We start from the raw sequence: 15,961 nt of genomic DNA, 5'->3' as shown, positions 1-15,961 counted from the left end.
CTCGACGTAGAGTCGATTTTTTCCTCTAGGGAGCCCATCAGCGACATTCGGAGGTCGATTAGATAAGGTGCATGCTAACCATATCCGGAAATATGTTTACGCGACTCAGCGCTCAAAACACCAGACTCCCGCACGGAGTAGTCAACAGATCAATTTTCGCCAACAAGACAGGCAGTGGGGTTCTTTTGCGGCAGGGAATTAATCCTCACGATCCCACACCGCATCAAAGATAAAAATGCCTGGACGAGTATCTACAACAAGGTCCGCGCGGACATCCGCTGCGGCATCTCACAAATCCTCCGCGCAAACACTCAACTCGCGCGCGTCAACCACTTCCAGAGTCTCTTCTTCGTACAGCGAGGCAGCGGACGAAACGCCTGAAAATGAATTACGAACCCAAATATCCGCAATTTTCCGCGATGCACAAAGAACGACCGCCTCGCACCGAAAGCTGGTCATCAACCTACGGAAGATCCAGGAAGCTTGCTGCTATGAGCCAACGAGCAAGAAGAAGAACAAGACTGGCGCCGAAGATTTTGATGAGGAGCAATTTACATACGAATTTACTCGCTGCGTCCTCCGGGTTATGCCAGTGAAGAAGAGCGAGAGCGTTGGAGAGAGATCAATCCGATTTATTGGGATGTTCCTGCGTCATGCCACCGAGAAAGATAACGAGCTAGTCGCCGGGGACGAAGAAGAAGAAGGTGTTATGATCGAGACCCCAAGCTCAAGGCTCACTGCACACCTAATGACTAAGGTGCTCCCATTGATGACCGCGAAAGAGAAATTTGTGAGGTACAGGTCAACCCAACTGATTTCACATGTCATCAACTCATTGGATTCCATTGATGATGATCTCTTCCAACTTCTGCGGCATGGGCTTTTGAAGAGGATCCGTGACAAGGAGGCTATGGTCCGTGTACAAGCTGTGCTAGGACTAGGAAGGCTTGCTGGAAACGAAGGCGAAGGAGAAGCTGAAGACAGTGACGATGACGATTCAGCGACTGGCCTGCTGGACAAATTATTGGAGGTGCTGCAGAACGACCCGAGTGCTGATGTGCGAAGGTCTCTGCTGGTCAATCTACCAATCTTGCCAAAGACCTTGCCATTCCTCTTGGAAAGAGCTCGCGATCAGGACCCTGGAACTCGACGAGCTCTCTATTCTAGACTTCTACCTTCTCTTGGCGACTTTAGACATCTCTCGCTGTCGATGCGTGAGAAGCTTCTTCGATGGGGTCTTCGAGACAGAGATGAGACTGTCCGTAAGGCAGCTGGGAAGCTCTTCCGAGAACGCTGGATCGAAGACTGTGTTGGTACTGCGGAGCCAGAGGAACAAGCTGAAGGGGAGGCTCAAAGTACGGAGCCAAAACCTCCCAATTTTGATGGTTTGCTCGAGCTCCTGGAGCGTATTGATGTTGTCAACTCTGGAGTTGAAAACGGAGTTGCGTTAGAGGCAATGAAAGGATTCTGGGAAGGTCGCCCAGATTACAGAGATGCTATCACATTTGACGATAACTTCTGGAATACCCTCAGTGCTGAATCGGTATTCATGGCTCGAAGCTTCAACGATTTCTGTAGGAATGAGGGAAACGGTAAATTTGAAGCCTTGATCGAGGAGAAGATGCCGGAAGTCACCAAACTAGCTTTCTACTTACAACAGTACATTACTGTACTTGTAGAAGCTCTTAAGCGGGTGGCAGCGCAAGAGCCAACAGAAGACGAGGAGGAAGATACTGTGGAGCAAGAATTCATTGTTGAGCAGCTCCTGCACATGGCTCAAACTTTGGATTATTCCGACGAGGTCGGTCGCAGGAAAATGTTCACTCTCCTTCGACAGTCTTTGGCGATTCCGGATTTGCCAGAGGAAGTTACAAAACTCACTATAGAGGTCTTACGAGGCATCTGTGCTGGCGATGCCGCTGGCGAGAGAGAATTTTGTAGCGTTGTATTGGAAGCGGTTGCGGATGTTCACGACACCATTATGGATGAGCCGGCTCTGGATGATGCAGATGATAGCTTCCACTCTGCCAAGTCAGAGGTCAGCCGAGATGGGACTCCCGTAAGATCAAGCAAGGCGCAGAAGAATGAGATAACAGAAGAGGAAGAGCAAGACAAGGCTATCCGAGAGATCATGGTCAACATGAAGTGCTTGCATATTGTGCAGTGCATGCTTGAGAACGTGGAAGGGAACCTCCAGGACAATCCCGATCTCGTGGCTATGCTCAATAATCTCGTCGTTGCTGCTGTTCGAAGTCATGAAGCACCAGTCAGAGAACGTGGTCTTCTCTGTCTTGGTCTTTGCGCTCTCCTCGATAAGTCCCTTGCGGAAGAAAACTTGAATCTGTTTATGCACTTCTTCAGCAAGGGACATTCAGCCTTACAGATTACTGCGCTCCAAATCCTGACTGATATTCTGAATGTTCACGGTGCCCACCTTCTCGATACCAATCCCACTCTACTGAAGGTCTTCCTCAAGGCCCTCAAATCTGGATCCAAAGCACCTGAAGTCCAAGCTGAAGCTACAGTTGCAGTCGCAAAGCTAATGCTCGGCCGTGTCATTTCAGATGCATCACCCGCTATTGATGATCTCTTGAAGACCCTCGTGGTGCTCTACTTCGATCCAAGTACGGCCCACAACCAAGGCGTCCGTCAAGCCCTATCCTATTTCCTACCAGTATACAGCTTCAGCAGAAAGGAGAATCAAGATCGCATGCAGAAGGTCTCATTAGATGCTTTTCACAAGCTTTTTGAGATCCATGAAACCTTGGATGACGATGTCGACGCTGAGACTGATATGGTGAGCCTTGCGACGATTGGTGCACATTTGGTTGACTGGACGGATCCAAGGAAGTGTTACATCCCTGGAAATCAACTCACATTGGCAGACGAGGGAGCAAAGAAAGCAGTCAATGGTGATGTGCATTTGCAATTTGCAAGTGATATTTTGGAGCGCTTGAACTCCAACGTGAGCAGTAAGTCTTCGTCCCACTTCCCTTTCCTTTTGAGTGCCATGTTCTAACCAGTACAATAGAAGAAGAGAAGAAGCTCCTCGCTCCTCTTCTAGGAAAGCTTCATGTATCTCCTGCCTCAACGGAAGAAAAGATACGTGAAGTTTATCAGGAAGTCTCCATCGCCGTTGATGACAAGCTGATCTCTGATGCCACTGGCCGGAACGCTCTGTTCAAGATCCACGTCAGTCTTGGAAAGATAGTCAACGGACTCCCAGACAAGGAGCCTAAGGGTAGGCAGAGCAGTATCGTGCCTGAAGACAAGACCGTGGTGGTTAGTGAGGAGGAGGAAGAGAAGACAGAGCTAGATCAAGTTGCCGAGGAAGAGGAATCAGAGGGAACAATACTCCCAAGCGCAGAGGCAGAGCCCGAGGCAGAGCCGACGAAATTAGAGCGGGATTCAATAGTCGACAGTCTATTGAGTGATGAAGATGTGGAGATGTCTGGGATGTAGTTTTGGGTGTTACAGGATGCGGCTCTTGGTCTTGGGAGGAATCGGGTATTGCTGGCGTTCGCTCTCTTCAGTCATGACAATTGGGTCTTATTAATGAATTCACGTTTTTAATTTCACGAATATACGTTATCAATCGATGCTTGACTTATTTCAGATCACTGAAGATTGAACTTCATTTTTCCAAGTGGGTTTTGCGTAATGTGGTGAAGAGGAAAATCAAGAGTGGGAAAGGAGAATACAGGAAAGTGGGGGTAGGGCGCGCTCTGACAGAGTGCAGAGTAGTGGAATGAACGTCTCCATTCACAGTGCAGCTTTGGCCAGCCGGCAGCTCTTAAGTTCAATGAAATTGAGGCTTGGCCATCTCTCTGATTCTCATCGAATATACCTACCTAGGTATAGGTAGTTTGTAGAGACAGTCCACGTTCATATAAAGTAGGAATCCCGGACCAATTCGCCAATTCGCAATAGCTGAGATAGGAGAAGAGCGCGGAATAATCCTGCAAAATAGTACATAGAAATTTCAATATACATGATATTTAAATGGATACGCTAGGTTTTATAAACAGACTAATGGTATTTTTGTTATAGACAAGGAAGAGGACTTTTGGGTGTTCCTATATGTATTTATAGGGGTTCATGATACCGTTCTAGACACCTGTCAGTATATATATAGTCTTGAGATCAGAGTGGAACTTACAGGATCATACAGATTCTTGATCTGCTTCATCAGTTTAATCATCGTCTCGCTGCGGCTGTATCCAATGTAGTTCTTCTTTGCTAGACCCAAGCCGTGCTCAGCGCTGATACTGCCGTTTCGTTTGGAGACCCATTCGTAGACGAAGGGTTCCAGCTCCTTCTCGACTCTCTTGTCAAAAGTCCTGGTTGCGACGTTCAGGTGGAGGTTGGAGTCGCCCATGTGGCCGTATCCGACGACGCCGACGACGGGGTCCTTGTCGCCATCGCCGATCAGGCCGGCCTTGGTGATCTTCTCGCGAGTGTCTTCGACGAGCGAGTAGAGCTCGGAGATGGGTATCGACAGGTCGTACTTGTAAACGCCGCCCCAGTGGCCTAAGCACTCTGGAATGCCTTCTCGCCAGCCCCACAGCGATTTGATTTGCGTCGCATCTTGGGCGAGAACTCCGTCGGCCACGATGCCCTTCTCCATGACATACTCCAAGAATTTCTCAAGCTTCTCGTTGTCGTGCTCGGAGTTGGAACCGCTGGTCTCGATCAAGCAGTAGAAGGGGTGCTCACCCTCCAATGGGTGCTTGTTCTTGGTGACCCTGTGGACAAGATCTTGACTGTAACTATCCATGAGCTCGAATGCGGAGAGGATCTCGGAGAGTTGGCCTTTGGCTTCTCGGAATGCCTGTTGGACCTTTTCGAAGGATTCCAGACCCAAAAATGCAACATTGACCGCGTTTGAGCGCTGTGGGCAGAGAATGGAAACACCAGTGATGATACCAATAGTGCCTTCTCCTCCAATAAACAGCTGCTTGAGATCGTATCCCGTGTTGTTTTTCCGCAGTTTCGAGAGGTCGTCCACGATTGTGCCATCGGGCAAAACCGCTTCGATTCCAAGAACGTTTCCGTGCAAGCTTCCATATCTCAGCAACCGTAGACCGCCAGCATTAGTCGCAACATTGCCTCCGATGTGACATGAGCCCTTGGCACCTAAATCCAATGGGAAAATGTAGCCCTTCTCCTTGAGGTAATTGTCCGCAACCTCCAGGATACATCCTGCATCCACCACCAGCGTACCTGAAACTTCATCAAAAGAGCGAATCTCATTCATCCGACTCATATTAATGACAATCTCGTCGAAAACAGGCACTGACCCTCCAACCAGACCAGAATTTCCTCCCTGGGGCACCACAGCTAACATATGGTCATTGCAATACTTCAGCACCTTGCTGACCTCCTCCGTGCTCCCAGGCTTCAAAACCAGCTTCGTATGCCCCTTATACTTCCGCATCCAATCCCCATTGAAGGGCTCGATATCGTCGGTAGCATCTTTTGTGACTCCGTCTATGACTGCAGAACCTTCCCCCAGCAAGTCTGTGAAGAACTTGACGTGCTCTTCTGTCAATTGTGCATATCTTGGGTCTCGTTTGATCTCAGGGTAGGTCTCGGAGGTAAATTTGATCTCCTTGGAGGTGCTGGTTGCGGCTTTGGCTGCGGCTTCATTGTCCGTATTCGCAGTGCTCTGCCATCGGAGTTGTGTCAACGGTCGTAAAGCAGCGGGTCTTGAACTTTGAGGAGCGCAAATTCGAGCCCTGCGCAGCGCAAGAGCAAATCTTGACCGGGTCGCCATCTTGAAGGAGATCGAAGGAGTATGATGAGCGACTTCAACCCTCAAGGGACCGACTTATTAAAACCTCCAGAGGTCGAGGATTAGAAGTGGGGGAGTTCTGAACTCCGTCGCCCGGCGCAAGTTCTTCAGCCTTGCGAAGCTCGGACCACTAATCACGTGACTACCCAAGGGGAGAGCTCTCGCGCTTCTTACGCGGTTGTGCAGCCTGGAAACACATCAAGTTCGATCACTATACACCGCAACCCCTTTCGCAAACACCTTGGACTTCTTTTCAAAATCCCTGGGAAGTCCTCAATTTGACAAGGTGATCTAATCCAGCATACACCATGGCTTCAGGTTATGACAGAGCTCTTTCTGGTAAGCTAAGCTCCTACCCGAACATGCGTTGGCCGTCAACTAACAGCACACAGTCTTCAGGTTAGTAAATAGCGACCTTCTAGCTTTGTCGCAGCTCTAATATTTGACCCAGTCCCGATGGACATGTCTTTCAGGTCGAGTATGCTCTGGAAGCGGTAAAGAGAGGTATGAATATCTGGCTGGGCTGCATTCCTGGGCAACAGCTAAAGATGACGCAGGAACATGTGCCGTAGGAGTTAAGGGCAAAGACATTGTGGTATTAGGTTGCGAGAAGCGCTCTGCAATGAAACTACAAGATACCCGCATCACTCCCTCGAAGATTGGACTGGTAGACACACATGTCTGTCTCGCTTTCGCAGGTCTCAACGCCGACGCTAGAATCCTCATCGACAAGGCGAGATTAGAAGCTCAATCTCATCGCCTCACTGTGGAGGATCCTGTTACGATAGAATACATTACGAAGTATGTTGCAGGGGTTCAGCAGAGATATACGCAGAGTGGTGGTGTCAGACCGTTTGGTATCAGTACCTTGATAGTTGGGTTTGATCCCAACGACAAGACTCCGAGATTATACCAGACTGAGCCGTCCGGAATTTACTCTGCATGGTAATGCTCCACTGAAGGATGTTCGACTTATACTGATAGTATTATAGGAAGGCGAACGCCATCGGCAGATCAAGCAAGACTGTCCGCGAATTCCTTGAGCGAAACCACAAGGATGATATGGACCGAGAGGCTACTCTCAAGTTGACCATCAAGTCATTACTGGAAGTTGTGCAGACCGGAGCAAAGAACATTGAGATCGCGATCATGGCACCAGGAAAGCCGCTCGAGATGCTGCCAGTGGAGGATATCGAGGCATATGTGAAGAACATTGAGCAGGAGAAGGTTGAGGAGGCTGCTAAGAAGAAGACTGGTCGGACGCCCGGTACTGGAAATGCGGCAATTTTGACGAGAGGATCTGATAGTACTGCGTAGAGTCGTTTCGTTGATTCTTTGCATTCTCCATGGGTCCTGTGTATTATAGCAATGAGCGATGAAAATGTCCTGTCCTGTGTTCAATTCATCGCCATAGCGAGGTAGGTATCTTCTGCTGAGTAAAGAACCGTCGAGCGGACTTTCGCTCCGGTGCCTAGCCAGTCATTCCATGGGTTTCAGTATATCCAGGTCGTAATTGCATAACTCATTAAGCATCCCAGTGATGTCGCTAAATCAAATCCCCTCCTTTGCCTCCTGATTTCTATATCCCATACAACGACCCCACCTCAGCCCAGCTTATTCGGCGCCTCTTTCACGTCGAATATACTTCTCTGCTCCTCCCCCCTAATGCGATCATCCTTCAACATCCTGCTATCAATCCTTGCGTCTTCGCCTTCAAATTTCAATATTGGTTGAGGTGTCACGGCTTCAAGAACGAAATGATTGTCGCAGTGCGGGCAGTACTCGTCTGATTCCTCGAATTCTGTGGCGTCTTTTCGGAAAGCTTTCTTGCATTTTTTGCAGGCAAAGACCTGGAAGTTTGTTAGAATGGGCTAAGGAATAGGAGAGTATGGAAATGTAGGGGAAGCGGGGAAATGAGAGACGGTCGTCCGGGGAAAGGAACATGCACACCATCTCAGTTCTTTGGAGCAGAGGATGATCCTCGGTTTCACGATGGCAGTCGGCACAGTCAAACCATTTGCGACCTACATATTGTTAAAGCCAAACTTATTTTCAGTGGAAGTGGGGTATGCCTTACAGCAAGGAGATCTGATAGAGACCTGTGCGTTGAGAATATGTTTGCTGCGAGCAATGTCAGACACATATTTACTTTAAAGAGCAAGCTTCTTACCACATGTTGGAAGATTGGTTTTGTTTAGTGTCTAGTAGCAAAAGAGAGACGGTGCTGTATCTATTTCAATAATCCAGGATCTGATATCGCTCCCGTTCCCTGTCCAGGAACAAGATAATTCACGGGCATTCGACGCGGCTTACCTAATGACACGCTAGTGGCAGATATGGTTAGAGGCTTCTGCCCTGGCTCATGCCTTACAAGGTTCCTAGTCTCAGCCTCATAAGCAGACATCCAGAGTCGCCTCACAGGTGTTGGAATCTCTTCCACCTCTCCTCCGCAGCGCTATCTGTTGAGCAACCGTCCAGATGCCAGTTAAGAGAAAAGCTTCATCAAGTATGAGGTTTTGCTTGCTCTACACATATTGATCTGAAAACTAACAACTTCTAGGCGTCCGAGGGGCTCCCAAAGCCGCCAGAGACTCTGCTGCTTCGACCCCAGGTCCCTCAACCCCTCGAAGTATTGGCAGCAGCGATGAGTTCTCTGAGGAGGAAGCAAGTGAGACAGAAGCAGAGAATATAGATAATGCAATAAATAAGTTCACGGTTACGAAGTATAAATCGAAGAGGGACAGTGGCGTCAAAGGACGAGATTCTGCGAGCCACCATTTCAAGGAGAATGACTTCTCGTATCTGTCGCTAAAGCCCGATCATGACAATCGACCGCTATGGATCGATCCGCACAAGGGAAGGATTATCCTGGAGAGTTTCTCGCCGTTGGCTGCGCATGCCCAAGATTTCCTGACTACGATTGCTGAGCCACTGTCACGCCCGACGTTCCTTCATGAGTATGCCTTGACACCTCATAGTCTATATGCCGCAGTATCTGTAGGGCTGGATCCAAAGGACATCATAAATGTGCTCGACCGATTGTCAAAAATGCCTATTCCAGACAACATCCGCGATTACATCACAAACTGCACTCAAAGTTACGGGAAGGTCAAGCTGGTGCTCAAGAACACCAAACACTATGTCGAAAGCTCGGATCCAGAAATGTTACAAAGGCTGCTGAAAGATGAGGTTATTGGGCCGCTGCGCGTGGAGGGGACAGAAGCTATCACGACCACTCTAGCTCCCAATATGGGAGGTTTGGTCATCCCCGGGACAAAGAATGCAGAAGGTGTCAAACAAGCCACAGATCAACGGGGAGGCGACAGGCCACAAGAGGGCGAGAATGCAACCCAAGAAGATATCTTTGCCACCCTTAACGAAGAAGATGATGATGACGACGATTCTGATGCTGTCCATGCCTTCGAGATTGCCGATACTGGTGTCGAGGCGGTACAGAAACGATGTTTAGAACTGGGCCTTCCCGTCTTGGAAGAGTATGACTTCAGAAATGACGACGCGAATGCCAATCTCGAGATCGATTTGAAGCCCAGTGCTCAGATTCGAAGTTATCAGGAGAAGAGCTTGAGTAAGATGTTTGGTAATGGACGAGCAAAGAGTGGTATCATCGTTCTTCCTTGTGGTGCCGGTAAGACCCTGGTCGGCATCACAGCCGCATGCACGATCAAGAAGGGCGTTATCATTCTTTGCACGAGTTCGATGTCAGTTGTCCAATGGCGGCAAGAATTCCTCAAATGGTCGAACATCAATCCAAATGATATTGCTGTGTTCACATCCGATCACAAGGAGAAGTTCACAAGAAATACGGGTATCATCGTTTCCACATATTCTATGGTTACGCAAACTCGAACTCGATCTTATGATGCGGGAAAGATGATGGAATTCCTGCAGAATAGAGAATGGGGTCTTATGATTCTTGATGAGGTCCATGTCGTGCCAGCAAATATCTTCAGAAAGGTCACATCATCCATCAAAACTCACTCAAAGCTTGGGTTGACTGCCACGCTGCTGCGTGAGGATGACAAGATCAGTGACTTGAATTTCCTGATCGGTCCTAAGCTGTACGAAGCGAATTGGATGGAACTTGCGGATCAGGGACATATTGCTAAGGTCCAATGTGCCGAAGTTTGGTGTCCTATGACCACAGAATTCTACTCTGAATACCTTCGAGAAAGCAGTCGCAAACGGGCCTTGCTATATATTATGAACCCCCGAAAATTCCAAGCGTGCCAATTCCTCATCGACTACCATGAAAAGCGAGGCGACAAGATCATCGTATTTTCGGACAATGTCTATGCTTTGCACGCTTACGCCCAGAAATTGAACAAAGCATTCATTTTCGGTGGCACAGCGCAGCAAGAACGTCTCCGAATTCTTGAGAATTTCCAACATAATGAAAACATCAACACCCTATTTCTCTCCAAAATTGGTGACACCTCTCTCGACCTGCCCGAAGCAACTTGTCTTATCCAAATATCCTCGCATTATGGATCCCGGCGTCAAGAAGCGCAACGTCTTGGCCGCATCCTCCGAGCCAAACGCCGAAACGATGAAGGTTTTAATGCGTTCTTTTACTCGCTCGTCTCTAAGGATACCCAAGAGATGTACTATTCCTCCAAACGCCAAGCCTTCCTCGTTGACCAGGGCTATGCCTTCAAAGTCATCACTCATCTCCAGGGAATCGAGAACTTGCCCGGCCTAGCCTTCTCCACCGCTGCTGAACGCAGAGAATTGTTACAGAATGTGATGATTCAGAATGAAGACTGGGACGAGAAGATTTCAGATGATTTATTCCATCGAAATGATGGCAAGGTCGGAGCTGGAGCTAGGAAGAAGGTAGGCGCAAGGAGGACCGCTGGGACTCTGTCTGAGTTGGCGGGTGGCCAGGATATGGCATATGTGGAGCAGAACAGGAGTAAGAACAAGGAGCTGAAAAAGAAGAAAGGAGAAAGCAATCCGTTCTTCAGGAAGTTGCAGAGAGACCAAGCAAAAAGGAGGGCGGCACTTGCTGAGCCTTAGACGGTGGTTTTGCGATTATAGAACGGGATGAGATGGTTTAGAGGAGTTTGGGTGCATATGTAATGGTAGATGGGATGTTGGACATAAAAGGGAATGAAACCGTGCCATTGCGAGTGCATTTGGTTCTTTATCTACTGTGAGTCAGAACATAGTCTCAATTGTTCGCTATTGTCATGCATGTTACTTCCCAGGCAGAAGAAAGTTCAGTCTGTAATAAGCTGGTGAGCAAGGGGGCTTTCCTCAGTGAAGTTCATAATGTTGCCACTAAATGTATGACTATTATGGAATGCTTAAGAAAAGACTGTCGTTATTGAATGTCAAGTGTTGATAGATGTCTCGTCACATCTGAGTTTTTGGCTTTGTCTGACTTCATAAAGAGATGCAATCTAGCGACATTATCCGAGAAAAGGAAGGTAGCTTGACAAGATGCAGTTATCCACTGTTACTTGATCATGATTGTGATCTATACACGTCTTATGGCGAAGCCAAAGAGGAATGATGGAGACAAACGATGCAAGAAGATGGAGATGCGACTCTGAAAGTTGATTCAATTCACTGAGTACCACAGAGCCTCTGAACGGGACGACATCATTTCTACACAAGCTCTACAAAATTATGTTTTCTGGCGATTCCTCTCGCATTGTTATAAACAGAAATCGCATCGTTAACAGTGGTTGAGGTGGTTGGAAGCCCATCAGGATATTCACAAGCGAGGGTAGAAAGGGGTTTAGGCAAGGGGGTTGGATCACGAATGAGTAAGATTCCGGGAAAACGATGCGATACCATGCGGGTGCAGTTCGAACTCTACGAAGATTGTTGGATATTTTACTCGGCAAGGCTCGAATGTCTGTTTACAATTTAAAAGCTACACCGACGTGGCGAGTCTCCTTCCTTCAACACCTCCTCCATTCTCTTTCCTCCACCACCACCTTCGCCCCTCTGTATCACACTGGGATACTACTCACTCTTCATCTACAACTTTGTTACCTCGCTGCGCATCTTTCAGGATCTCTAACCATGGCAGGATCGCAACTCGACTCAAGTCGCCCCTCGGGCTTCCTCGTGGGCCTCGTTCAAAAGATCGAGCGGTCTCCTCAAGCTCCGGTATTGAACAGCATCCCTCAGATGTCTATCCCAGAGATCGCTACTCTCCTCCAGTCTGTCATGACCCCCAACTGGCAAGGCCTAGATGCGGTTCATCTTGCAACTGAGTTCAAGAAAATAGTCCAAGATTTGAGGATGCGAGAGAGCCTCGTCCCCTGTCCCGACCGCGTCATAGTTCCGACCCTGAACACTTTTGATCCCTTCCCGAACCTCCCCATAGAGATTCGTGTCAAGATTTTGGGGATGGCATTGCCAAGATCGAGGATCCTCAAGTTCACAACCAACAGCCATATTGGCTACAACTTCTCCATCTCGAAATCCTCACACATGGACATCGCGCATATTATGCTCGCCAACAAGGAGTCTCGTGGTATCGTTCTTAGCCGTTATAAATACATTCCAGCATCTAGGCTTGGTCTCGAACTCCCCGCTCCGGCCAGTGCAGTCATCAAATCCTCGAGGATTTTCTTGGACCCAAAGATGGACATTCCCTACTTTGAGATCTCCTCCCCCGGTCTCCTAGTCCAGATTTTTCGTTCCAGACTCAGATGCAAGGTCTCTAATAGAAGGGAGCCTTATCTGACTCATGCTTCCAACAATCTGTTCGATGAGATTGTCCAATTCCGGACGTTCGCTATGTGCGCTCGGCGCGCGCGCTATCTTAATTTCGATGGCTACAATAACCGTTTCATCACCGACTTTCTGCCAAAGATGGCGGAGCTAAAGCAACTCATGGTTGTTGACTTACCTTGCTATCGGGACGGACATGATGAGCTGTCAATCATCCCATGCATTCAACCTGAGACGTCGAGTTCTGCGAAGTCTCGTAATAAGTTAATGAAACAATTGAGCGCTAAAATGAAAGAAAACTACCAGTCTTCCTCTGTTCTCCCTCAAATCCGCCTTGAAATGATGCAGGAGTTCTATGAGGTTCCACCGGCGAAACTGGAGCGCTTATCCGACAAGATCCTCAGTATCCATATGGAGGTAAGAACTCCAAGCCCTTCCTTGTCCATGCGAGTATATCATTGACGTTAATTGATTGAGATATAGCTTATCAATCGCCTAGTTCTACGCATAGAGGGAGCCCGCTAGATTGGGTCCTGCCCCATGAGGCTCTTCTCGATCTCATTACCTCCCGCTTGGTCTCAGTTGACAGGGTTGGAAGGGATAATTGATGAGGATTGCTATGTAGCACGGTACATGGCTGGGGGCCTAGGGCAACGAAAACTGGAAAATTCATATGGGAGATTACGCTGCTTCAGCCTTCATCGTCTGTGAGGGGAGATATTCAGACACCTGCACTATAGTCTCCAAATCAAATGGTACTGCACTCATCATAAAAGTGGTCTCTAGACCTCCTGATATATGACTCTATGCCCTTCAGGACACCCATCAAACACGAGGGTCCAGCCGTGAATCCGTGATTTTGCTCTAGAGGTCACATTCACGGGTTTGGAGATCCAAGATCCTAATCTAAGTATATTTTAACTCCACTCAACAAGCTCTGTTCTACTAAACAGAAGAAACAAAAGCAATAGAGTTTAAGGTTTCGAGGTCTCAGGTACTGTAAGGGGTCGAGGTGTCTTCGCTATTGCAGCCTGATATGTAAGGTCCCAAGGTTTCTCGCTTGAAGTAGGGCCTCAGGCATCAATATGCGGTAACTACTTTTGGGCAATGAGTAGCATCGCAGAAGTTGAGCAAAAAGATCGCTTGCTTTACAGGGGAGTCAGTTAGACATTCCAATGCGGATAATTATTGTGTAGAGGTAAGTTATCATGAACAGCTAAATGATTCTAATGCACAGATTTCGAATTTTTGTTCTGAAACTGACATAATAATAGTTTTTTTATATATTGGAAGGGCATCAGTGCATCACATCATTGGATTGTCCGCCGCGGTTACACTTGGTCACGTTGTTGACGGCGAAGCTTCCCCCCTTTTTCTCCGACGGTCCCAGTTTCGGGTTTTGGTTGCTATATAGGCATTGAGCAGAAATGTTCCCTCCATCCCAGGCCTTAGACCTGGATATCACTGCCATCAGTGGCATTTGCGGGTGAGTGTTACGCATGATTTTATACTGTGCAGGGCAAAACTCTGACCCGAATATAGGTCAATATCAATTGCATGTTGGGTAGTCGTCTTCTCTCCTCAGATTGTGGAGAATTTCCGTCGAGGCTCAGCCGATGGGTTGTCCCTCCAATTCATCATCGTTTGGCTGGCCGGGGATATCTTCAACATCCTCGGCGCCGTCCTTCAAGGCGTTTTGCCTACCATGATCATTCTTGCCACCTACTACACGATCGCCGATATCGTTCTCCTGGTCCAATGCTTTTATTATAGAGGCTTTACCTGGCGGGATGTGGTCCCAGAACCGAGGCCTGACACCAATGGCTATGGTGAAGCAACTGAAAGGACTGGTCTCCTTTTCCCACCTCATGGAATTGAAGACAGAGAACGCAGGGGAAGCATCTGGTCCGACATCTCCGTCGACCACCTCTCACCAGTCGTCCCCCTAATCAACGCCCACAAACACCCCGAGCCCCTCGCAACCGCGCATAAGAAACCGACCACTTTGCAAGCCGCCCTATTCAACATCTTCTCTATCCTAATGGTCTGCTCTGCCGGCGTCCTGGGGTGGTATGTCAGCAACCGTTCGCAAGGGGGCCCGCAGCCACCCGAGCCCGACGGCGAGGAGCTCTCCCTCTCCCTCTGGGGCCAGATCTTCGGCTACCTGTGCGCAGTTCTCTATCTCGGGTCGCGCGTGCCGCAGATCCTGCTCAACTACCGGCGCAAATCGACCGAGGGCGTCTCCATGCTCTTCTTCCTGTTCGCGTGCATCGGGAACCTGACGTACGTGCTCTCGATCTTCGCGTATGAGCCGCATTGTTCCGGAAAGCATGGGGAGTGTGCTGACGGCGAGGCGGCGCGCATCTATGGTCGCTATATCTTGGTTAATGCGTCTTGGTTGGTGGGGAGTATGGGCACTTTGTTTTTGGATATGGGCATTTTTTGCCAGTTTTTCTTGTATAGAGATGCGGCGAGTGAGGGTCTGGAGGAGGGGATTGTGGATGGATCAAGAGCTCAGAGACCGTTGCTTGAAAGGGCAGATGGGAGTTATCAATAAAAGTCAGGATATCTTGGGTATATGTGTTTGTATATAGGGTCTACGCACTAGTTTGTTGTATAGTAGAGCAAGTAAACACAATGTAAATACAATTACTTCCACAAACTTGAATGAAGCTATTCCCGATTACCTAATCATTAAACTCAAGTTCCGTATATTGGCTATTGGCCTTAAGGCCTCGAATCGCCTTCTTTTGAATAAGGCATGTAGCCGAATCCCGATATTGGGTGAAGTTATTAGACGTATCTTCAAAGTGACATTGTACAGGTATAAGGACTGCAATATGGAAAACCAAAACTGCAGAGCAATAGCGGATATAGAGCACGCAAATTTGAAAATCCAAACCGTAGACAGATGGCTCTTCTTTCCGGAGAATGACTTAGCCCATTGTTGTTGTATCCTTCAGCTTCGCATACACCAAATATGTTCAAAGCACTGAGGCTATTATGTAGGTAATTGAGTTCTACTTAATGGGCTGGGTGTAGCTGAGCAAGAGTGATCACAAAGGATAGCATAGCTGGTCGAGGCAGCCCTGTGTGACTACCTTTATATCTGGGTATAAACGGACCGTCGCGCGCGTTTACCGTTGATCCCGAGCGCTTAAGAGGCGCTTAGACATGACGAGAGCTTAGCTTTCTATTCTAAATAGAAGAATCCCGCATCAACCAATAATCCCTCTCCTTCAACGCATGAGGTAACGCATGTATGCCATACCACGTGACCCCCGCCACCCACCGCAAAACTGGTACAGTCAGCAAAAGGCGATGCCGCGGCTCGGATATGGGCCAGAAGCCGATTTACTCCCCTCGAACCCCCGTCACCTCCCCGACCTACGCCCGAGCGTCTCGACGATTTGCCCTTTGCGGCCACTGAATGCCTCTGGATGCCACTGAATAATC

General features: G+C 48.4%; 7 protein-coding genes across 7 annotated transcripts; 5 read left to right on the top strand and 2 right to left on the bottom strand.

Annotated features, from left to right (window-relative positions):
• Positions 1 to 160: 160 nt before the first annotated feature.
• M430DRAFT_135955 (hypothetical protein) lies at positions 161 to 3,509 on the top strand. Its single transcript, XM_024862432.1, has 2 exons — positions 161 to 2,972; positions 3,032 to 3,509. The coding sequence occupies exons 1-2, from the start codon at positions 236 to 238 to the stop codon at positions 3,460 to 3,462; spliced, it is 3,168 nt and encodes a 1,055-aa protein (XP_024723273.1). The 5' UTR covers positions 161 to 235; the 3' UTR covers positions 3,463 to 3,509.
• Positions 3,510 to 4,076: 567 nt separating this feature from the next.
• M430DRAFT_97936 (hypothetical protein) lies at positions 4,077 to 5,776 on the bottom strand (the record flags this gene model as incomplete). Its single annotated transcript, XM_024870079.1, has 2 exons — positions 4,077 to 4,109; positions 4,160 to 5,776. 2 exons carry the CDS (start codon positions 5,774 to 5,776, stop codon positions 4,077 to 4,079), a joined length of 1,650 nt encoding a protein of 549 aa, XP_024723272.1.
• Positions 5,777 to 6,102: 326 nt separating this feature from the next.
• M430DRAFT_64876 (hypothetical protein) lies at positions 6,103 to 7,524 on the top strand (the record flags this gene model as incomplete). Its single annotated transcript, XM_024869136.1, has 5 exons — positions 6,103 to 6,133; positions 6,194 to 6,197; positions 6,246 to 6,298; positions 6,352 to 6,739; positions 6,787 to 7,524. 5 exons carry the CDS (start codon positions 6,103 to 6,105, stop codon positions 7,109 to 7,111), a joined length of 801 nt encoding a protein of 266 aa, XP_024723271.1. The 3' UTR covers positions 7,112 to 7,524.
• Positions 7,026 to 8,041, bottom strand: M430DRAFT_64875 (hypothetical protein). Its single transcript, XM_024869135.1, has 4 exons — positions 7,965 to 8,041; positions 7,872 to 7,915; positions 7,745 to 7,818; positions 7,026 to 7,644 (listed from the first exon to the last, which is right to left on the bottom strand). Exons 1-4 carry the CDS (start codon positions 7,967 to 7,969, stop codon positions 7,399 to 7,401), a joined length of 369 nt encoding a protein of 122 aa, XP_024723270.1. The 5' UTR covers positions 7,970 to 8,041; the 3' UTR covers positions 7,026 to 7,398.
• A 167-nt stretch (positions 8,042 to 8,208) lies between these two features.
• On the top strand, positions 8,209 to 11,182 carry M430DRAFT_33771 (hypothetical protein). The gene is made up of 2 exons (XM_024866429.1): positions 8,209 to 8,300; positions 8,355 to 11,182. Exons 1-2 carry the CDS (start codon positions 8,273 to 8,275, stop codon positions 10,829 to 10,831), a joined length of 2,505 nt encoding a protein of 834 aa, XP_024723269.1. The 5' UTR covers positions 8,209 to 8,272; the 3' UTR covers positions 10,832 to 11,182.
• A 300-nt stretch (positions 11,183 to 11,482) lies between these two features.
• Positions 11,483 to 13,016, top strand: M430DRAFT_57032 (hypothetical protein; the record flags this gene model as incomplete). Its single annotated transcript, XM_024868652.1, has 2 exons — positions 11,483 to 12,922; positions 13,005 to 13,016. The coding sequence occupies exons 1-2, from the start codon at positions 11,606 to 11,608 to the stop codon at positions 13,014 to 13,016; spliced, it is 1,329 nt and encodes a 442-aa protein (XP_024723268.1). The 5' UTR covers positions 11,483 to 11,605.
• A 916-nt stretch (positions 13,017 to 13,932) lies between these two features.
• On the top strand, positions 13,933 to 15,062 carry M430DRAFT_17148 (hypothetical protein; the record flags this gene model as incomplete). Its single annotated transcript, XM_024863611.1, has 2 exons — positions 13,933 to 13,991; positions 14,048 to 15,062. 2 exons carry the CDS (start codon positions 13,933 to 13,935, stop codon positions 15,060 to 15,062), a joined length of 1,074 nt encoding a protein of 357 aa, XP_024723267.1.
• Positions 15,063 to 15,961: the final 899 nt, after the last annotated feature.

The sequence above is a fragment of the Amorphotheca resinae genome, assembly GCF_003019875.1.
Source record: "Amorphotheca resinae ATCC 22711 unplaced genomic scaffold M430scaffold_3, whole genome shotgun sequence".
Classification (NCBI taxonomy): domain Eukaryota; kingdom Fungi; phylum Ascomycota; class Leotiomycetes; order Helotiales; family Amorphothecaceae; genus Amorphotheca; species Amorphotheca resinae.
Note: the sequence above shows the minus strand (reverse complement) of the source record. Positions and strands in the feature narration are given on the sequence as shown.